At 45.1% G+C, this 23,409-nt stretch overlaps 1 protein-coding gene across 2 annotated transcripts in view; it reads left to right on the top strand.

Annotated features, from left to right (window-relative positions):
* Positions 1 to 23,409, top strand: part of XRCC4 (X-ray repair cross complementing 4) — a 488,621-nt gene that overhangs the window by 94,854 nt on the left and 370,358 nt on the right. For both annotated transcript variants that reach the window (XM_068247937.1, XM_068247936.1), the window contains one exon: positions 3,292 to 3,482. In XM_068247937.1, coding sequence (XP_068104038.1) covers positions 3,292 to 3,482 — 191 coding nt within the window. The remainder of the gene's footprint in view (positions 1 to 3,291; positions 3,483 to 23,409) is intronic.

Here is a 23,409-nt window from a genome sequence, read left to right as displayed (position 1 = left end):
CTTTAACCTAAGTGAATCAACAATCTTGGATGAAGTGGTTAGTATCCTCACCTTCCAGTTCAATATCACAGGATGGGATCCCAGGCAGAACACTGGCTGTATGAAGTTCTCTGTTCTACGTTTGCTTGCATGGGATTCTTTTAGACACTCTGACTTCCTTGCACAACACTTAAACACACTGGTGGTATCCCAGTAATTGGCCCAGCACAGAAACGCTTGCCCCAGGATATTGTAGAGATATTAAAGTGGACCTGAACTCTTGCACAGGACAGATGGAACACAGAGAGAAATGCACCCTGTATGTATTTGGAGAGTATAGCCTGTCTAATTTCCCCTCATCTGTGACTAATCCCAAGTGTAATTTGATCACTCAACTGTGTCAGCTGGCTGCCTCAGCAAAGCAGCTAAATTGTAAACACAGGATGTTAACAATATGTCTGCCTCCTTGAAAGCCGGGAGTAGACACATTTTTTTTCCTTAAAGGGAACTTGAAGCGAGTACAATTATTTAAAATAAACACATGACGTAGCTGCGAATGAATATAACATACTAACCTCACTGTCAGCTCCTCTCAGCAGCTCACCATTTTCTTCTTACAGTGATCCCTTCCAGTTCTGACAATATATTGAAATATACCAGTTGCTGTCAGTTATGTATCAGCAATTGTCAGTTACAACTGCATGTGCAAGGTAATGTCCATGTTTACCTATGGCTCAAGTGGGTGATATTAAAGTTTAACAGTGTGCTGACCAGGAAGCTGTTGGGTGTAATGGCCATTTTTAAAATGGAGGACGGAAAATGCCATTGATCACAGTGGACAAACGGGACGCAGGAGAGGAGAAAGAGATGGAGGAGTAGACTATATGGGAGGTAAGTATGACTTGTGTATGTTTATTTTGACTTTTTATTTTCAGTTCAGGTTCTCTTGAAAGGTTATTACTCTGTTGCGTATCTTTTAGAGCAGAGAGGAAGTTCTGAGTTCAGGTCCGCTTTAATGTGTGAGTCACTTGGAGGGAGCAGTATTCATGTGAATTGTGCACTATACACTTTAAAACACTGCAAATGTGTGAGTGCTTCCTAACTAGTCACTGTAACAATGTGGAACACTTCTTGAATGCGCACAGTGCAGTGTAATTAGTAAACTGATACATTAAACCTTCATGGAAGTGAAGAATCATGTTTTTGAATCTCATGCCAAAATCTTTTGTTGAAGGTTTTTGTATTTTTTTTTAAATATCTTGTTAAACAAGTCTTTATTCATCATGGTGCTCATTAAGAACCCACTAAGCCTTCACTGTAAGTACAAAATTATTTTGCACAGTTTTTGGTAATGCTCGTTTAGTTTAAATAGGGGAATGTTATTGTAAGGAATACCAGTAGGATCTGGGTAAAGTTTGTTTTGTAGAAACATAATAAGAAGATGTCCGTCTCTCTGCTTTACTCTGTGAGTCATCATTATTTACGTTACGGGGATGCAACTCCTCAGAGGTACAAAAGTATGACGCAAGTGAGTGTGCAAACCTCATACCCTTCATACAGGACAGAAAAATCCTGCTGCTGTTGTGTCTCCTATCTGACGGGGAAACGGATTGCTGTATTCAATGTGAAATGTGAATTGATCACATCACGGCTGGACTACTGCAATGCCCTTTATGCTGGCCTCCCCAAAAAAGACTTGCGTCGCCTGCAATTAGTGCAGAATGCTGCTGCCAGATTGCTAACAAACCAGCCTCGCCACTGTCACATTACACCGATCCTTCGCTCACTGCACTGGCTACCAGTAGAATGGAGAATACTCTTCAAGATTGGACTGCTGACATTCAAATCCCTGCACAATCTGGGCCCTGGATACATGAAGGACTTGCTGAAGCTGCACCACACCTCTCACAACCTCAGATCAGCAAGTTCTATAAACTTGGTCACTCCCAGAGTGCACCTCAAAAAATCTGGAGACAGAGCCTTCTGTCATGCTGCCCCTACTCTTTGGAACTCCCTACCACACCCAGTAAAGACAGCACCATCCCTGGAGCTATTCAAATCCAGACTGAAAAGCCACCTGTTTAGCCTGACATTTCCAGATTTATAAAATTCTTCCCCTGTACCACGATGGTCGGAGCCATGCGCTTTGAGTCCCACGGGAGAAAAGCGCTTTACAAATGTTATTTGTTGTTGTTGTTGTTGAAATGATGTTACATTATGTTACACTGGGGAGCCAGTATTGTGAAAAGGCATTTGAAAGTGATGCAGCCAGAAAATGACTAATAAGACAAGATAGGAAAATAGGGATAGCCACAGTATTTACAACAACAAAACATTTGTAAAGCGCTTTTCTCCCATAGAACCCAAACCGCATAATCTTGTCTCAGATCAATGCAGTGTTCTCCCCAGAAATTTTTTCCTGCCGGGTGGCATGAAAAAGTGGCCGGGTGGCATGAAAAAATAACAGGGTGGGGCGAGATGATGGAATGGAAGGCCAGTGCTTTTCTGCACATCTCTGCTTACAACAGAGGAGGTGGTGAGCCGATGGCAGCCGGGTGCTCACCAAAACTAGCCGGGTGAAGCACCCGGCTAAAAGAGCCAGGGGAGAACACTGCAATGCATAGTGATGTGTACAGGGGGAAAAGTTATGTGATCATAATTGCCAGACTAAACCGGTGGCTTTTCAGTTTTGATTCAAACGTGTCAAGACTGGAGCTGTCTTGATTAAGCTTGGCAAGGCATTTCACAGGGTAGGAGCAGCATGACAGAAAGCTCTGGCTCCGAAAAATTTTAGTTGAACTCTGGGGATGGTCAAGTTATTGGATCCTTTTGATCTGAGGTTGTGGGAGGTGTGATGCAATTACAACAAATCCTTCAGGTATCCAAGGCCTAGGTTGTGTAGAAATTTGTGTAGAAATGTTAGCATGCCCTATTATGGGTAGCCAGTGTAGTGAGCAAAGGATTAGTATTATGTGGCAATGGTGGGGTTGGCTTGTTAGCTGAGGCAGAATTCTGTACTAGCTCCAGGCAGTGTAGGTCTTTTTTTTTTTTTTGGAAGGCATGCATAGAGGACATTGCAGTAATCCCAGCCGTGATGTGATGAAGGCGAGAACTAGAGTTGGAAGATCCTCTGAAGGAATGAGGTGCTTAATTTTTGCAATATTTCTTAGGTGAAAGAAGGAATGTTTCAAAATAGCTGAAATTGTATTCTTGAAGTTTAATTCCTCATCAATCAATTTAAAGATAAGAAAATATATCAGTTTTCATTTACTCACATCCAAAACCCTTTGCCTGTTTTTTTTTTACTTTAAGCATCTGCAGAAGACGTGTCCAGGGAAGCAGCAGATATGGAAATGGAAAAGCCAAAATATGTTGACGAGTTGAAGAAAGCACTAATTGCTGTAACACAGCCTCCTGGCAAATACAGCTTTGATCTTCTGAAAGATGGAGAAGACCCTAACACTTACTGTTTTACATATGAGAAAAAATTGAAAGACGTTTCGGTGAGTAATCTTGTTGCCATTTATTGTTTGTAGCAAAATTAAGAACTTTGGAGGTAAGGTTTTGTTTTGAGAAACGTGGGCAAAACAACATCAAACTGAAGACTTGCACTTTAGGCAATGCTGCGGAACTTACTAAGCTATCTCCAGGACAAAGGTTATCAAAGGTCATAATGGATCCTGCAAAAATGGTCATGTCTTGTTGAACCAGTGAAACAGATAAACCTTTTTTTTTATATATATAATTTTTGCAATTCTTGCAATGGTTTCATATTATCTGGGTGAAGTTTGCAGACCTTTGTTTGCTAAAGCACATCATTTCCAGTTAATAAGTTAGGATCTCCATTGATATATGACCTAGGGATGTTGATGGCCTTTTACACATGGGTGCTGACCTGCACACGCTACTGGCCTCCCAGCACCATCCGCTGCACAATAATGGAGCTGAATGGCAGTGTTTTGTAATCCCAGGCATGTCAGCGCTATCCACGTCTGTGTCTGAGCGCAGCCATTCCTGAACTCTTTAGATGAGACTCAAGGTGGTTGCTACCTCTCCACCAGAGCTTTGGGGTCGGAACAAAAATCATTTGATGTCAGCACTCAAAAATTGTGCTGAAAGTTACCCCCTTGCTTATGCGCGAGTCAGGCAGTGGAGTGTAGGGGCAGTTGAGTGTATGGAACACTTTTCAGCTGCTTTCCTGCTGTATCCGTGCCCCTCAGACCTCTGCAACGGGTTGAGGGTTGTAGTACCTGTGTGACAGCTGCTTCTGGAGTGAGTGGCATGTCAGCAGCGCTGGGGCAGTGGTCCGCAATGTTTCCTGTCTCAATCGTGCCCCTCAGACCCCCGCACGTGGTGACCCCTGTGCCCACTGGCTTGTGTCAGAGCTGAAGCAGTGTTCCCGTATTCTTCCTGCATGGTACTGTCTCATATCCATGATGCCATCTAGTGGCAAATCAGTTAATTTTTTCTGTTTTTTGAGGGGAAAGTAGGTACCTCGGCTTATACGCTGGTCAGCTTATACACGAGGTAATTCATGTTTAAAACGAAATCTTTGTATTTTTATTCGCTCTTTGAGACTCAAACAGAATTTCCGCTATACTACATTATGAGGTCTGTCACAGAAGCAAAGAACATTATGCGTTACCCCACCGCTAATCATTCTAGAAAAAAAAGCTCATCCTGGTTCTTTTTCCTTAGAACAAGGCTTTGTTCACATGGATTCCAGTATAAATAATCAACAGGAAATGGAGGAACTGTCTTTTCTTATTGTTTAGATTTGTTTATTTCCTGCATCAGAAAACAAAGAAATCCAGCATGGGGTTCTGCTTATGCTGTAACATATGTTTCCCATGAAGATGTGTTTACTTAGGCTCTAGCACTTCAGACACAGAGATGTTCCACAATGGTTTATTAACATATATCATCTGTGATTCCACAAAGCATACTGTGTGTGTGTAATATTCACTCTTCCAAGATGGAGAACACAGAGAGAGCAATTAGCTCCTCTAAACCACTTCTGGAGTTGTGAGATATCTACAACATATAGAAGGGATTTAATGTGCTTGTTTTGTGGTTTATGTAGGGTTCTTGGTTTTTAATGTTTCCTTCTTACATTTTTTTGTAGTAGTTTTTACTTCTGTGAAATACTTTTTTTTAAATTAGTTTATATTAATAACATGATTTTAAAGCGTAAAAACCTCTTTCATCAAAGTTCTGAGAATTTCCCTTTTGCTTCTGACGTTTACCAATTAATTAACTGGGCTGATGTCTTTTAAGGTAATCGTTGTCCAGCTTGTTCATGGAGTGAGACTCTGACCAGGGTCGTAATTTGTACTTGCCTCTTCCTGCCTGTCTAAAGTGGTCCCACTGGTCAGCTGTCTTCATCTCTTGATGGCCAGCGGGAGCAGCTCTGTGAGGATTTAGAGGCAAAATTTGTGACCAAACCTTTCATTCCACTAAGAGTTGATGTAAGGTGGAACTCCGCTCACTAAAGGTGGCCATACACTGGTCGATTTGCCATCAGATTCGACCAACAGATAGATCCCTCTCTGATCGAATCTGATCAGAGAGGGATTGTATGGCCACCTTTACTGCAAACAGATTGTGAATCGATTTCAGCCTGAAACCGATCACAATCTGTGGAGCTGCCCCCCCCCCCCCCCCCCCTGCATACATTACCTGTTCCGGCCGGCACGAGTCCCCTGGTCCCCGCTGTCTTCTTCTCCGCTTCGGGCCCCAGACCGTTCCTGCAGCTACTGAACTTCCTGCCCAGGGGAAGTTTAAACAGTAGAGGGCGCTCTACTGTTTAAACTTCCTGCCGGGGGCAGGAAGCTCTGTGTAGCTGCAGCCGGTCCGGAACCCAGCGCGGAAAAAAGACAGCGGGGACCAGCGGACTCGCGCCGGCCGGAACAGGTCATGTATACCCGCTGTATTGCGTCGGTCGTCGGGCATTGGAACGCCGCTATCGACGCACTCCCGACCCGCTGCCGATCGAGAAAAATCTTACGCATGGACGGATCGATGGGAACGATCGATTTCGGATGGAAATCGATCGTTCTGTCAGCGGTGTGCTCGGCGATTTCACAGCCGATTCGATCACTGTGATCGAGTCGGCCGTATATCGGCGGGAAAATCGTTAGGTGTATGGGCCCCGTAACTCTAATTCTATTAAAAGCTATTTGATTTCACTTGGTGAACTGGACGATGATCCGGATCGGTCTTCTAAGTTTGCAGCCGTGTTTTCTAGACACCTGGGAGCCTCTATTAATACTAATTCAGAGACAACACTTAAGTCTGCATTTATACAACTGGAGGACCTCATGTTAAAAGAGACAAAAGTTTGGTCGGACCTTACCAGCCTCAAACAATATGTTGCAGACGAAATTATTCCACAAGGCTTGAGGATTAGGAAGGTTCCCACCACTATTTATTCGGATAATTTTGTCATAGAAAGGAATGCTATTTTAAGTGATTGTTCAATAAAATTGATGAAATTGATTATTGTGTATGAGGAACAATGATTGGTTGATTTGAGGCTGCAGGTTTTGGAGGTCAAACAGACTCTTTCCAAACTTGACACGTTGCAACTATACGATGAACTAAATAAAAAGCTTTTGGACAACGTGTCGAGATTGGAGTCTTTGATCACCGACACCAAACGTTTCAAGTACCTTCGAGATGTTAATGACTACAAGAGCGATGTTGTTTATGAGTGGGGACGGTGGGAGGCCACCTTTCGGTCACCAAGACCTACCACTCGTCGACCTCAAACAAAACCTTCCAAAAAAGTGACCTTGAGTTCACCTGAAACTTCCGACTCTCAGTTGGAACTATCGGATGGTTCTGCAGTCTCTCTACATGGAGCTATGGGGGGTTCAGGTATTGCCAAATATTCTGCTCCAATTATGTCTTCCAATGACCTGCCCCCAAAAAACCAGCAGTCCCTTCCTCTTCCTCCCTCTCATCACAAGAGGTACAACAAATACAGAAAGAAAAAAGGTTGAGGTGCACGAGAAGAGGGGGTGTAAAGCACAAGGCGCGGGGTTTGGTACCTTCAGCACTCAATAGTCACACTGTTATCAACCTTTCTGCTACCATTTGACTCCCCCTGAAATAACTTTACTTTCACGGGGGCTTTCTTTTGCCCCCACATCACATTTTGATGTGTTTTCCACACTTTTGGACATTAACAAATTCGTCAGGTCCATTCTCCTGAGAAAGCATTTCATGGACTCACGGGCGACAGACGGAGAGGCTGGTGATATTGCGGTTAAAGAGGATATGGCCTTGCCTGATATAAAGAACTTCCAGGACACCAAGTCACTTTTATCTTTAGAGCAATTGCTTACAGAGTCAGTGCCCTTGGTTTCTGAAGATGATGTCAGGCCTGTTTCTATCCGCAATCCAGCTTTCTATCCCACAGACGCCTGTAGTTCTCCTGTGGATGTTGTTCAGGAGATTATTGAAAGAGAACTACTTGAGCTTGCCTCAGTCAGTACTCCGAGCCTCCACGGTAATCTTTCTTCTGCTGAAAGGCAGGCACTCTCCTCCCTTAGGGATAATGCACGAATTGTGATTAGAACTGCTGACAAGGGAGGAGCAGTGGTCGTGTTGGACACAGAGGTTTACCGGGCTGAGGCATTGAGGCAACTTCGAGATCCTGAAACTTACTCCCCATTGAGAAGTGATCCTACTACAGAATTTGGCAATTGCCCGTTTTCACTTCTGTCCTTGGGTAAGAGCTTAGGAGTAATTTCTAAACGCTTAGCAGAATATCTGGCCGTTTCATCTCCCATCGTACCGGTCTTTTATCATCTGCCCAAGATTCATAAACCAGGTTTTCCCCTGAAGAGAAGGCCAATTGTGTCCGGGATCAGCTCCCAGCGGGAACACTTGGGAAACTGGGTGGATGAACATTTACAGCCCTTGGTGCAACGTCTTCCGGGTTACATACGAGACACTAAACACGTGCTTAGTATTTTACAACATTTCCAATTGCATGACAATTATAGTTGGATTGCCTTTGATGTCAAATCACTATACTCATGTATTTCTCATACTCTTGCTTTGGGTGCCCTAGAATATCATATGGCCAGATATTCTGCTTTTTCTGCGGACCTTCAATTGTTCAATATCTGCTTAGAGCTGGTCCACACTAGGTCCGGAAACGTATCCGTGGCTGCGTTTTTCAAACCTGATGAAAAACGGAGTCCCGGATACTAATGTTTAAAATAGCAGCCAGCCTCACCCAAGTAAAAAACGGATCCGTCTGCGTTTGCGGGGATCCGTTTTGAAAACCTGAACGGAAGGTCCGGATCTGCTGCATTTTCACGCAACGGATCAGGACCACGGATACACGCAGGGGTAGTGAAAGCAATGAGAAAACGCACCTCCAGCTTCACAGGCAAAAAACGGATGTGAAAACGGATAGCCTGAGCTTTATGATTGGCCCAAAAAATCCTCCCACTCCTTCCTAATGATAGAGACGTTTTCTGTCAGGGAAAAACCTGAACGGAAACTGATACAAAACTGATGCAAAACTGATGCACTTTCATCAGTTTGCAGTACGGTGGGTACTTCCCCTGATCCGGACTGCAGGGTCCGTCCTGCAACCGGGTCTAGTGTGGACCCAGCCTATACCCACAATTATTTTCTTTTTGATTCTGATTTTTATTTACAACGATGTGGAGCTTCTATGGGAGCAAAATTTTCCCCCTCACTGGCAAACATATATGGGCTAGTGGGAAGAACTCCACATGTTTAGTGACTCTAATTGTGTGGTATGGCAGATATATCGATGACTTGCTGGTCATCTGGGATGGCACGCACGATGAAGCTTTACAATTTGTAGAGCTCCTTAATGCTAATACCTTGAACCTTGTGTTTACTTTCCAGTGGTCACCCTTAGAGGTCAATTATCTTGATCTCACACTCAAGGGAGATTCTTCTTTGGCTTCCATTGTTTCCAGCACATATCGCAAGCCCTGCAGTGGCAACTCCACCTTGAGGGCCAACAGCTGTCACCCTCCTCATACCATCCGTGTAGTCCCGGTGGGTGAGTCGGTGACGTCACCAAGCCTCGTAATGTAACTGTAAAGTGACGGGACTTTGCGATGCAGGAAGAAGTGTTGCGCTGGAGAGGGCCACTGGGTGAATAGTTCTATTTGCTCTAAGGGCTTAGACCGCCGCATAGAAGGGGGATACCCCCGCCCACAGAGGGGGATCCCCTAGCCCAAAATACCGCCGCACAAAAGGGAGATCCCCACGCCAACAGAGGGGGATCCCCCAGCCCAAAATACCGTCGCACAGAAGGGGGATCCCCCCCCGCTCGCCCTAGCACATTCTCTCCCTAGGGATTCCCTAGGGAGAAGCATGCAGCAGCCTGCAGAGGCTGCTGCAGCGCTGCTGATCACAGCGTGAGAGGGGAAAGTGAAGGACGAGCTGAGCTTGTCCAGAACATTTCCAGCAAGTTTTCTTTGGAGGACCTCAGCTCGTCCAGAACGCTAGGCAGGTTAATGCCCATATAGCAAGACCTTACATTGTAAAGTGGCCTTTGTGTTTTCTTGTTTCTCTGCCTTGGCTTTTGTTCCTGTATTTGTGGACATTTATATTGGAGATGTTTATTATGTCCAGTGTAGGTGTACTGTCCTTGGTTTACTTGCTCTACGTAATTATATGTACATCTTTATGATAATTATCTTATGCATTGCATTGCTGCGTGATATTGTACGTGTATAATCATATGTATTTACATTTTCTACCTTTGTATTATGTTTTTATGTATTTGATCACACTGATTTGAGGATATTTCCTCAGTTTTTATGTACACACCTTCTTTGTGGGTGGGGCTTTTGAGAATATGTTACTGGGTGTAGCGCCATTCTATATATGGGTCACCCTTGTTCATTTGCACTTATGCTTTGATTAAGGGCGGTGTTACGTCCGAAACATGTCAGCATGTGGTGATGGTTTTTAGCCTATGTGTTTGATTACATATCTCAACTCTACCGACATTGTGCGGATTTCACCTTCCTCTTCACTATCCACTAAGAGTTGGACATAGGTTCACTTTTAGTCTCCAGTGAATAATGACCGCGTCTGCCGAGAATCTAGCATGTGTATGGGAGCCTCCTGATGCTGCGTAAAGATCTGGAATGCTGTATCTTTTAATGATTTCTGACTGACCCCCAAGAACATTGTTCTTCCTTCTCACCCCACCCACCAGAAACCGTTCTCACATGCACTGTGTATCATCCCACCTCCCTGCTTCATAGTAAGCTAGCAGAGGCAGGGAGCGGCAGGGGGAGCCTGTAATGGAGGTGGCAATGCGGAGGAGGCTGATTGACAAGCCTCAGGTAAACAGAATGGCTAGCGACACGTAGTTTGTCGCTAGCCTGGCGATATTTCAGGGGGGGGGGGGGGGCTAGCATTGGCAATAGAAGGACACAGAAGCATGTCATTTTGCACATGACATTCCTCTTGGTCCTATTAGGATTTTAAAATTAAAATTCCGCCTTGGGTTCTCTTTAAAGCACACCTGATCTGGGACAAAAAAATGGACTTCTACTTACTTGGAGTGTCTGCCACCTCCCATAGTTTTTGAGACCCCTCAGTGTTTTCAGGGTCCCCTAAGTAGGCAACATGATTGTAAATAAATCCCTGTAAATTTAAGTTGTAAAAAACCCCAAAACCTCTGGTAAACAATTTCTAAACATGTGACCCTTCCCCTGTATAGGAATGCCAGTGTCATGGATGGACGTCAATAGTCCAGCACTATGCATGTTGAGTCTAGTTAGTTGATAGACTGTCTCTGCCTCCATCCTCCACCTGAGGCACCAAAATTTGGATTATTTTCGTAGTTGATGGACAAAATTCGCATGTGCAGGTTTTCTCTTTTAACAAAAAGTGAAGTAATGCATTGCAGTTGAGGATCGACTCTATGATGCATAATGGCCACGTTCATCACGGGACAGCAACAATTAGCAGAAATGATGGAGTGGCAGTAGCATTTCTACATTGTTCAAGTTAACGTGAACTATAAGGTTTTGGCTTTCAAAAGGTATTTATTTTATTATTGGCCAACCTAGTGTTCTCCTTACTCTCTAGTTGGCATTCCACTAGTTCTACAAGCAGTATTATTTCGCAGCACTCAGAGTAGGATGCAGCCAGGGACAACTGAACCAAGACTGCAGATGAAGAGATCAATAGAGGATGTACTTCTGCTGAAGGACTCAGTATTATGAAACCTTACTAGGAGGAACTGGACTGGATTAAGACCCATCACTATATTATCAAACTTACCAGCTTTGATATTATCAATTGATGGAATTCTAGTGACAGATACACTTAGGGTAAGAGAAGAGAAGGTCTAGGATCCTCAAAGATAAGTCCACTCACACATCTTTGTGTTTTGGTAGTGGTTTTGGACGTTTTATATGAAAATTATGGAAAAGCACTTTAGATGACTATGCAAATGTGCAGTATTAGGTGGATTCCAAAAAACTGTCTATGCTGGGGAAAAATGCTAGAGGGCATGGGATCATGTTATACAATAAAGCCGCCGTAGCCAACTTAAAATCCCTCTGTGTTTCCCAGTGGTGACATTTTATAAAGTGAGCAGATGCTGTTTCTGGAAAGTGAGTACCTGTCTGCTATTAATGGACGGTCTTCATTGGTGCATAGATATTGTCATTGGACCCTGTAAAGTGGACTAAGCAACTTACAGTTACCTATTGGGGACATTTAGGGATGTACAATAGTTGATGGTATTTTAATGAAGACACGATTTTCTATTTCAATGCAAGTATGGTTTTATTTAACCACTTCCCGACCGCCGTATTGACAATTGGCGGCCGGGAAGTGCACCCCGCAAGGACCGCCGTATTGACAATTGGCGGCGGTCCTTGTAGGGGCATGGGCGGAGCGATCGCGTCATCCGTGACGCGATCCTCCGCCTCCGCCTGGCGCCGCTCTCCCGCCGCAACATCCCGCCGGCCATACGGAAGCGCCGGCGGGATGTTAACCCGACGATCGCCGCATACAAAGTGTATAATACACTTTGTAATGTTTACAAAGTGTATTATACAGGCTGCCTCCTGCCCTGGTGGTCCCAGTGTCCGAGGGACCACCAGGGCAGGCTGCAGCCACCCTAGTCTGCACCAAGCACACTGATTTTTTACCCCCCCTGCCCCAGATCGCCCACAGCACCCATCAGACCCCCCCCCCTGCCCACCCCCCAGACCCTTGTTTGCACCCAATCACCCCCCTAATCACCCATCAATCACTCCCTGTCACTATCTGTCAACGCTATTTTTTTTTTATCCCCCCCCCTGCCCACTGCTCCCTCCTGATCACCCCCCCACCCCTTAGATTCTCCCCAGACCCCCCCCCATGTACTGTATGCATCTATCCCCCCTGATCACCTGTCAATCACCTGTCAATCACCTGTCAATCGCCTGTCAATCACCCATCAATCACCCCCTGTCACTGCCACCCATCAATCAGCCCCTAACCTGCCCCTTGCGGGCAATCTGATCACCCCCCCACACCAATAGATCGCCCGCAGATCCGACATCAGATCACCTCCCAAATCCATTGTTTACATCTATTCTCTCCTCTAAACACCCACTAATTACCCAACAATCACCCATCAATCACCCCCTATCACCACCTGTCACTTTTACCTACCAGATCAGACCCTAATCTGCCCCTTGCGGGCACCCAATCACCCGCCCACACGCTCAGATTGCCCTCTGACCCCCCCTTATCAATTCACCAGTGCATTAATTACATCTGTTCTTCCGTGTAATAACCCACTGATCACCTGTCAATCACCTGCCAATCACCTATCACCCATCAATCACCCCCTGTCACTGCCACCCATCAATCAGCCCCTAACCTGCCCCTTGCGGGCAATCTGATCACCCACCCACACCATTAGATCGCCCGCAAACCCGCCGTCAGATTACCTCCCAAATGTATCGTTTACATCTGTTATCTTCTCTAAACACCCACTAATTACCCATCAATCACCCATCAATCACCCCCTATCACCACCTGTCACTGTTACCTATCAGATCAGACCCTAATCTGCCCCTTGCGGGCACCCAATCACCCGCCCACACGCTCAGATTGCCCTCAGACCCCCCCCCTTATCAATTCGCCAGTGCATTAATTACATCTGTCCTTCCCTGTAATAACCCACTGATCACCTGTCAATCACCTGCCAATCACCTATCACCCATCAATCACCCCCTGTCACTGCCACCCATCAATCACCCGCTGTCACTGCCACCCATCAATCAGCCCCTAACCTGCCCCTTGCGGGCAATCTGATCACCCACCCACACAAATAGATCGCCCGCAGATCCGACATCAGATCACCACCCAAGCGCAGCGTTTACATCTATTCTCTCCTCTAAACACCCACTAATTACCCATCAATCACCCCCTATCACCACCTGTCACTGTTACCCATCAGATCAGACCCTAATCTGCCCCTTGCGGGCACCCAATCACCCGCCTACACGCTCAGATTGCCCTCAGACCCCCCCTTATCAATTCGCCAGTGCAATATTTACATCTGTCCTTCCCTGTAATAACCCACTGATCACCTGTCAATCACCTGCCAATCACCTATCACCCATCAATCACCCCCTGTCACTGCCACCCATCAATCACCCCCTGTCACTGCCACCCATCAATCACCCGCTGTCACTGCCACCCATCAATCAGCCCCTAACCTGCCCCTTGCGGGCAAACTGATCACCCACCCACACCAATAGATCGCCCGCAGATCCGACATCAGATCACCACCCAAGCGCAGTGTTTCCATCTATTCTCTACCCTAAACACCCACTAATTACCCATCAATCACCCCCTGTCAATGCTACCTATCAGATTAGACCCCTATCTGCCCCTAGGGCACTCAATCACCCGCCCACACCCTCAGAATGCCCTCAGACCCCAGCCCTGATCACCTCGCCAGTGCATTGCTTGCATCTATTCCCCCCTCTAATCACACCTTGAGACACCCATCAATCACCTCCTGTCACCCCCTAGCACACCTACCCATCAGATCAGGCCCCAATTTGCCCCGTGTGGGCTCCTGATCACTCGGCCAAACCCTCAGATCCCCCTCAGACCCCCTTCCGATCACCTCCCCAGTGCATTGATTGCATCTATTTTCCCCTCAAACCACCCCCTGAGACACCCATCAATCACCTCCTGTCACCCCCCCTAGCACTCCTATCCATCAGATCAGGCCCAATACAACCTGTCATCTAAAAGGCCACCCTGCTTATGACCGGTTCCACAAAATTCGCCCCCTCATAGACCACCTGTCATCAAAATTTGCAGATGCTTATACCCCTGAACAGTCATTTTGAGACATTTGGTTTCCAGACTACTCACGGTTTTGGGCCTGTAAAATGCCAGTACGGCGGTACCACATGTGTGGCACTTTTTTACACCCTAAGTACGCTAAGGGGCCCAAAGTCCAATGAGTACCTTTAGGATTTCACAGGTCATTTTGCGACATTTGGTTTCAAGACTACTCCTCACGGTTTAGGGCCCCTAAAATGCCAGGGCAGTATAGGAACCCCACAAATGACCCCATTCTAGAAAGAAGACACCCAAAGGTATTCCGTACGGAGTATGGTGAGTTCATAGAAGATTTTATTTTTTGTCACAAGTTAGCGGAAAATGACACTTTGTGGAAAAAAAACTATTAAAATCAATGTCCGCTAACTTGTGACAAAAAAATAAAAACTTCTATGAACTCACCATACTCCTAACGGAATACCTTGGGGTGTCTTCTTTCTAAAATGGGGTCATTAGTGGGGTTCCTATACTGCCCTGGCATTTTAGGGGCCCTAAACCGCGAGGAGTAGTCTTGAAACAAAAATGACCTGTGAAATCCTAAAGTTACTCATTGGACTTTGGGCCCCTTAGTGCAGTTAGGGTGCAAAAAAGTGCCACACATGTGGTATCGCCGTACTCGGGAGAAGTAGTATAATGTGTTTTGGGGTGTATTTTTACACATACCCATGCTGGGTGGGAGAAATACCTCTGTAAATGACAATCTTTTGATTTTTTACACACAATTGTCCATTTACAGAGGTATTTCTCCCACCCAGCATGGGTATGTGTAAAAATACACCCCAAAACACATTGTACTACTTCTCCCGAGTATGGCGATACCACATGTGTGGCACTTTTTTGCACCCTAACTGCGCTAAATGGCCCAAAGTCCAATGAGTACCTTTAGGATTTCACAGGTCATTTTGAGAAATTTTGTTTCAAGACTACTCCTCACGGTTTAGGGCCCCTAAAATGCCAGGGCAGTATAGGAACCCCACAAATGACCCCATTTTAGAAAGAAGACACCCCAAGGTATTCCGTTAGTAGTATGGCGAGTTCATAGAAGATTTTATTTTTTTGTCACAAGTTAGCGGAAATTGATTTTAATTGTGTTTTTTCACAAAGTGTCATTTTCCGCTAACTTTTGCCAAAAAATAAAATCTTCTATGAACTCACCATACTCCTAACGGAATACCTTGGGGTGTCTTCTTTCTAAAATGGGGTCATTTGTGGGGTTCCTATACTGCCCTGGCATTTTAGGGGCCCTAAACCGTGAGGAGTAGTCTTGAAACGAAATTTCTCAAAATGACCTGTGAAATCCTAAAGGTACTCATTGGACTTTGGGCCCTTTAGCGCAGTTAGGGTGCAAAAAAGTGCCACACATGTGGTATCGCCGTACTCAGGAGAAGTAGTATAATGTGTTTTGTGGTGTATTTTTACACATACCCATGCTGAGTGGGAGAAAGATCTCTGTAAATGGACAATTGTGTATTATAAAAATTAACAAATTGTCATTTACAGAGATATTTCTCCCACCCAGCATGGGTATGTGTAAAAATACACCCCAAAACACATTATACTACTTCTCCTGAGTACGGCAATACCACATGTGTGGCACTTTTTTGCAGCCTAACTGCGCTAAGGGGTCCAAAGTCCAATGAGCACCTTTAGGCTTTACAGGGGTGCTTACAATTTAGCACCCACCAAAATGTCAGGACAGTAAACACACCCCACAAATGACCCCATTTTGGAAAGTAGACCCTTCAAGGTATTCAGAGAGGGGCATGGTGAGTCCGTGGCAGATTTCATTTTTTTTTTGTCGCAAGTTAGAAGAAATGGAAACTTTTTTTTTTTTTTTTTTCCCTCACAAAGTGTCATTTTCCGCTTACTTGTGACAAAAAATAATATCTTCTATGAACTCACTATGCCTCTCAGTGAATACTTTGGGATGTCTTCTTTCCAAAATGGGGTCATTTGGGGGGTATTTATACTATCCTGGAATTCTAGCCCCTCATGAAACATGACAGGGGGTCAGAAAAGTCAGAGATGCTTGAAAATGGGAAAATTCACTTTTGGCACCATAGTTTGTAAACGCTATAACTTTTACCTAAACCAATAAATATACACTGAATGGTGTTTTTTTTTTATCAAAAACATGTTTGTCCACATTTTTCGCGCGGCATGTATACAGAAATTTTACTTTATTTGAAAAATGTCAGCACAGAAAGTTAAAAAAATCATTTTTTTGCCAAAATTCATGTCTTTTTTGATGAATATAATAAAAAGTAAAAATCGCAGGAGCAATCAAATAGCACCAAAAGAAAGCTTTATTAGTGACAAGAAAAGGAGCCAAAATTCATTTAGGTGGTAGGTTGTATGAGCGAGCAATAAACCGTGAAAGCTGCAGTGGTCTGAATGGAAAAAAAGTGGCCGGTCCTTAAGGGGTAGAAAGCCCTAGGTCCTCAAGTGGTTAAAGAGACTCTGAAGCATAGAAAAAAACAGGTTTTTACTTTTAAAGGAGTTATCAGGGAAAAATGAATAAAATAAGTGCTACTTACCGGGGGCTTCCTCCAGCATGTCCCTCGCCGCAGCTCTCCCCGCAGCCATTCGCCGCAGCTCGCTCCCGTTCCCCGGTGATGACGTCAGGCCGACCCCCAGGTTGGTCTGTACTACTAACAATGGAGGGTATAGCGACTGGCACTACGGCGGCACTCAAAATATGTCACAGCTTGCAAAACAAAGAGGCATTGATTCCACCAGGTATCCGCACATGTACAGCACAGCGTGCTCAGGATCAAGAAAACAAAGATATCAAGCTCATTCACAACAAAGATGTATGAAGATCCGGCACTGCTTCTCGCTTAAAAAGAGCTTTATTGCCAGCGGCTCTTTCAACATGCAAAAAAGTTTCCAACAAGTTTCCAACAAGGTAATTCATGCGGTAAAAACATGCAAGGTGCACATACCCGTTGTGGTTAGTAAAGGCTGTGGGGCATGGTGGTAAGAACGGCCCGCCTAACGCATGAATTACCTTGTTGGAAACTTGTTGGAAACTTTTTTGCATGTTGAAAGAGCCGCTGGCAATAAAGCTCTTTTTAAGCGAGAAGCAGTGCCGGATCTTCATACATCTTTGTTGTGAATGAATTGGTCTGTACTACGCCTGTGCGAGCGTCGCTGTCAATCCCCGCCACGTGGGCCGGAGCGGACTGCTCAGGCGCAGTAGTTCTGCACCTGCGCAGTCCGCTCCGGCCCACGTGGCAATGATTGACAGCGACGCTCGCGCAGACGCAGTACAGGCCAACCTGGGGGTCGGCCTGACGTCATCACCGGGGAACGGGAGCGAGCTGCAGCGAATGGCTGCAGGAAGAGCTGCGGCGAGGGACATGCTGGAGGAAGCCCCCGGTAAGTAGCACTTATTTTATTAATTTTCTCTGATAACTCCTTTAAAAACCTGTTTAACATAATTGCCCTACCTAAAGCGCCGCGGCTGAAAACTCCATAAATCACCCCAAACTCCCTGGGGTACATTGCGGGGCTCCTTCCTTGTAGAGGCAGAGCTTAGCGCTGTAGCTCTGCCTCTACTCCCATAAATTGGCACTGATCGCCGCCTCTCCTAGCCCCATCAGTCTTCCTTCACTGAGAGGGGCGGGGGAGAGGCGGAGATACGCGCGGATTGACGCGAATGGAGGCAGAGCTGCAGCGCTAAGCTCTGCCTCCCCCGGGCACTGCGGGCAGCAAAATCCACGACCAGGAAAGTCATGGATTTTTGCCTAGGGAGTTTGGGGTGATTTCTGGAGTTTTGAGCTGCAGGGATGCAGGTGCGGCAATTATGTTAAACAGGTAAAGTAAAAACCTATTTTTTTTCTAGGCTTCAGAGTCTCTTTAACCTCCCTAGAGTTCTGCACGAGCTAAGCTCGTCCAGAGATGCCGGAGGTCACCGCTCAGGCCCTGCTGGGCCGATTTGAATATTTTTTTTTTCAAACATTCAGCTTGCACTTTGCTAGCTGCGAGTTTGCTGCGATCGCCGCCGATCCGCCACTACCCGACGCGAAAGACGGCCCCTCCGTGCGCAGCCTGGCCAATCAGTGCCAGGCAGCGCAGAGGGGTGGATCGGGACTTCCTATGACGTCACGATGTCGATGACGTAATTCCGATCGTCGCCATGGCAACGGGGAAAGCCCTGAAGGAAATCCAGTTCAGAACAGAATTTCCTGACGGGCATAGGTGCCGGCGGCGATCGGAAGGGTGGGTGGGAATTGTAAGGGAGGGGGGTATCATGTAGCTAGCGCTAGGCTAGCTACATGATTAAAAAAAATATTAGGTTTAAATTACATCAAAAATTAGGTTAAATGGATCATTACTGTACCCAGGGAGGTTAATGGGTACAGTAATGATCCATTTAACATGAAGTGTGTTAAAGTGGACCTTAACGCTTGCACAGAACAGAAGGAAATCAGAGAGAAATGCACCCTGTATGTATTTAGAGGGTGTAGCCTCTCCAATTCCCCCTCATCTGTGACTATTCACCGCTATAATTTGATCTGTCAGCTGTGTCAGCTCAGGAATTTCAGCTGCCTTGGCAGAGCTGCTAATTTGTAAACACAGGATGGTAACCCTGTGTCTGCTGCCATGAAAGCAGGAAGTATAAACACTGCAGATTTATTGCAGGATTCATATCAACTGTAACAAAGAGTTGTTTTTCTCTAAAGTTTATTATGCTGTTGCGTATCTTTTAGAGCAGAGAGTAAGATCTGGGTTCAGGTCCGCTTTATTAATCCTAGTTCTAATCTCTTGTTCATAGGTGAGAAAATTCCCCAGGTTTCGGCTGGGGAAGGCCTTGCTGGACATTTTTTTTAAGAAACCTTAATCTGTACTATGATTTTTAGTGACATATTTAGACATTTTTTTTGACTCGAAAGCCTGTTGTTTATAGTGATGATGATGATGCTTGAGTGATGATGATGCTGCTTGAGTGATGATGATGATGATGCTGCTTGAGTGATGATGATGATGATGCTTGAGTGATGATGATGATGATGATGCTTGAGTGATAATGATGCTGCTTGAGTGATGATGCTGCTGCTTGAGTGATGATGATGATGATGCTTGAGTGATGATGATGATGATGCTTGAGTGATGATGATGATGATGATGATGCTTGAGTAGCTAGGTTATTTGTTTACTTTTGTTAATATTAATTTACCCTGCAGCTTTCTCAACTCATAGAACACATAGCTGTAAACATGCTGAGGAAGCGAGCATGGTTTGAATTATGCCCATATGGTATACCTCTAATGTCCTTTAATGGAGGATGAGCTTCAGTTTTAATTAGGGTAATTTTCTTCATTTAAATGTGCGCAATGTTCTGAAACTACGTTTTTATATATGTCATTTATTCTTTTATGTGGGCGGAACCACAGCTATTGTGACTGGTATTTGTATCCAAACATGGGCCCTTCTACACACATGCTATTGGAATTTCTTTGATCAGATATTCCAGAGGGATTAAGGATGTGGAGTAAGAGTCATAATGTACTCTCTGTTATAGGATCTATTGTAATAATCAAAGAAGTGCTAAGCGTTTGAAACACTGCTATGTAACAATTGATTGAAATAAAGTGTGCACTGCGCTCCCGTCATGTACACTGTGATGCCCATTGACTTGCATTACTACATAACCCGTGCAGTAGGCATGGCTCATGTGGCAACACTGCAGACTTTGCGCTGCCCATGCGGCGGGGAAGAGTAACACAGAGCGACGCAGTGTACAAGGGGCCTTAAAGTGCACTTTAACTCTTGCACAGGACAAAAGGAAAATATGGAGAAATTCACCCTGTATGTAATGAGAGAGTTTAGCCTGTCTAATTCACCCTCATCTGTGCTTAAAGTTGTCATTTGATCATTCAGCTGTGTGGTAAACAAAGAATGTTAACAATATGCCTGCTTCCATGAAAGCAGGAAGTAGACAACCTGCAGATTTATTGCAGGATTTGGATCGGCTGTAACAAAGAAATGTTTTTCTTTAAAGGTTAGTATGTTGTTGCTTATCTTTTAGAACAAGAGAAGGTTATGAGTTCAGGTCCGCTTTAAGCAAACAAGCTACATTATGTTTAGTTTTTACCATGGGGAAGAGGCACCTTCCTGCATTCCACATACATTTAGACTAAATATGTCCGCTTGTTTCATTAAACAATCGTATAGATAAATGGGTGCATTTCTTGTCTGAGTTGCATTTTCAAAGCTAGTCAGAATGTTTTCAGTATGTACCAGTGCTGATGTATTGATTCCTAGCAGTTAAGACTGTATTCATAAGGAATGTTTATTTTGTATCATTGATTAAAGTATTTTCACAATTTCATATCCATGAAACAATTTCAACAGCTTTCTTTTTTTTCCAATGAAAAACCCGTCATCAGAGTTTGTAAAAATATGTTTTACAGGCTACACCACATAACTTGCGTGAGATTTCAGTTATACAAAGGAGCAGCTTTGTTTGTGATCTAGAAATATATTTTTAATAATTCTTACCCTGGAGATCATTCAGTAATGTTTTCTAGTACCTGATGGTGAACTTGGACATCGAATGTGCCAGATCTTTTCAGTTGGGACTAGATCATTGCATCATTTGTCCAAATTACGCATGTCCTCAAGACCCCAGCAGGAAGAGGCGGCAGCGCTTCCTAAAGCAGGCTGCATCTGAATGACTACCAGCATAGGTGTGCAGAGCCTAATTGTAGGCAAGTATACATCTTGCATTCAAAACAAATGCATCAAATTAACATTAATTAACATTAATGGAGGATGTTAGCTTACAAAACAGTTTGTATGTAAAGTATTCCGTATTGCCCCCTTTCACCGCGATGAGGCTATCCTTTTGGAAGGGACCAAAGCTGCTAACTACTTAAAGGGGAACTTCAGCCTAAACAAACATACTGTCATTAAGTTACATTAGTTATGTTAATTAAAATAGATAGGTAATATAATTTTTTTACCCACCCTGTTTTAAAAGAACAGGCAAATGTTTGTGATTCATGGGGGCTGCCATCTTTGTCATGGGGGCAGCCATCTTTTTGGTTGAAAGGAGGTGACAAGGAGCAGGAAACAGTTCCAACTGTCCTGTGTCCTGATAACCCCTCCCAGCTGCACACGCTAGGCTTTAAATGTCAAATTCAAAATGAAAAAAAAATTGCACCAAAATAGCAGAATGAGAGCAATAACATCAGAAATCCCATCATGCTTTGCACAGCATCAGGGGAAAAAAGCCCGGGCAGTTTTCTTCTGTGCAGCTAAAAATGAGGCTTGGATAAGAAAAACAAAGTTCTGATGCTGTGAAACTGTTAAAGAAACACAAGGCCTTTTCAGTGCTGCTGAGTCGATTTTTAGTCCGGACGTTCACTTTAACAAACAAGCAAATGTATAACCTGGGAGCAGCTGGGCATAAAACGGTCCTCAAGTCCTAACAGGTTTTATTTTTTGGATATAATCATAGGTGCCTCAAGACCAGCAAGTTAAGAACTTCACTAAACAGACTCAACAAATGTTTGACTTTTTGTGTCAAGGTCAACCCTAGTGAGTGGAACATTCAGTAGGATTCTACAAAGGGTATAAACATATTTTCTGAATATGTCCCTAGATTTTGGGGAAGTTAAAACACACCTGAACTAAGAGGGATATGGAGGCTGCCATATTTATTTCCATTTAAACCATGCAAATTGCACGGCTTTCCTCCTGACCCTGTGCCTCTAGAACTTTCAGCCATAGACCCTGAACAAGCATGAGGATCAGATGTTTCTGACTGAAGTGACGGGATTAGTCCCAGGCTTGTTTCAGGTGAGTGATTCAGACACTACTGAATCCCAAGAGACCCGCAGGACAGCCAGACAACTAGTAATGTTTAAAGAGACTCTGTAATTTGTAAAAAAAAAACTCGGGGGGGGGGGGGGGGGGGGATACTTACCTCAGGAGAAGGAAGCTTCAGGGTCCTAATGAGGCTTCCCCCTCCTCAATAGCCTGGTGGATCCTGCGCTGGCTCTCCCGAAACCTCCTCGACAAGCTGGCTTTACAAGGGGGGATATTTACCTCACGTGATCCAGCGCAGACGCAGTAGCGGCTCTTCATTCGGGTAAGGCGGAAATAGCCGAACTTGATCGTACCCGCTCTGCTGCACAGGTGCAAAGGACTCGCGCCTGCGCGGTAGAGCGGGTCAAGCAGGTTCGACTATTTTCGTCTTAGCCCGAACAAGGAGCCACTAGTGCGCCTGCGCAGGATCGTGGTCGGTAAATATTTACCTCGCCACAGTTCGGGGGGATGGATGAGGACAGGGGAAGCCTCGTTAGGATCCAGAGGCTTCCCCCTCCTGAGGTAAGTATCCCCCAGAGGGTTTTTTTTTAATTACAGATTCTGTTTAAAAGGAAATAATTTTGTCATCCTTCATATCTCTCTCACTTCATGTGTTCTTTAAAAGAAAGGAGATGTAGCAAAACTACATAAATCAGTTCCATTAAAAATGTATTATCAACAATAGATGTTCAAAAGTGGTTATGTATAACAAGTGATAAGCATGCAAGGCAAGCTCTCAGTAACTCCATATAAGATGGCGCCGGATTCGGACGCCACGGCCACAGGGCTCCGGCCTTTTTTCTCTTTTTGCCCCTGATCCTGCATTTTGCACTCACCCGATGTCCTCCACCCACCTGGGGGAGGATGTGGAGGCCTCGGGTGTGCATCGCTGGAGGCCGGGAGTTCGTGCATCGCAGGTTACCAGCGATTTCTCGGGAGGCTGGGGAAGCCAGGAGCTAAGACGAGCACCACACGGCCACTACTGCTGCTGCACGTTGCCTCCACGCTCCCTTTCCACTCTTCTGCTTCCATGACGCCACGCACCAAGGTGCCTCTCCTCCTCCGCCGCTGCTCTCAGCAGATCGGACGCTGCCTCCAGAGACCAGGCAGTTGCCCCGAAGGGAGACCCAGCTGTTCCTCCGCCGCTGCTTCCAGCTGATCGGGGACAGCTCATCAGGCCACGGCTCTTGATCTACGGGCTCCTGCTGGGGACCAGGCTGCGATCTGCTG

This window comes from Hyperolius riggenbachi, chromosome 1 (assembly GCF_040937935.1).
Source record: "Hyperolius riggenbachi isolate aHypRig1 chromosome 1, aHypRig1.pri, whole genome shotgun sequence".
Lineage (NCBI taxonomy): Eukaryota > Metazoa > Chordata > Amphibia > Anura > Hyperoliidae > Hyperolius > Hyperolius riggenbachi.
Note: the sequence above shows the minus strand (reverse complement) of the source record. Positions and strands in the feature narration are given on the sequence as shown.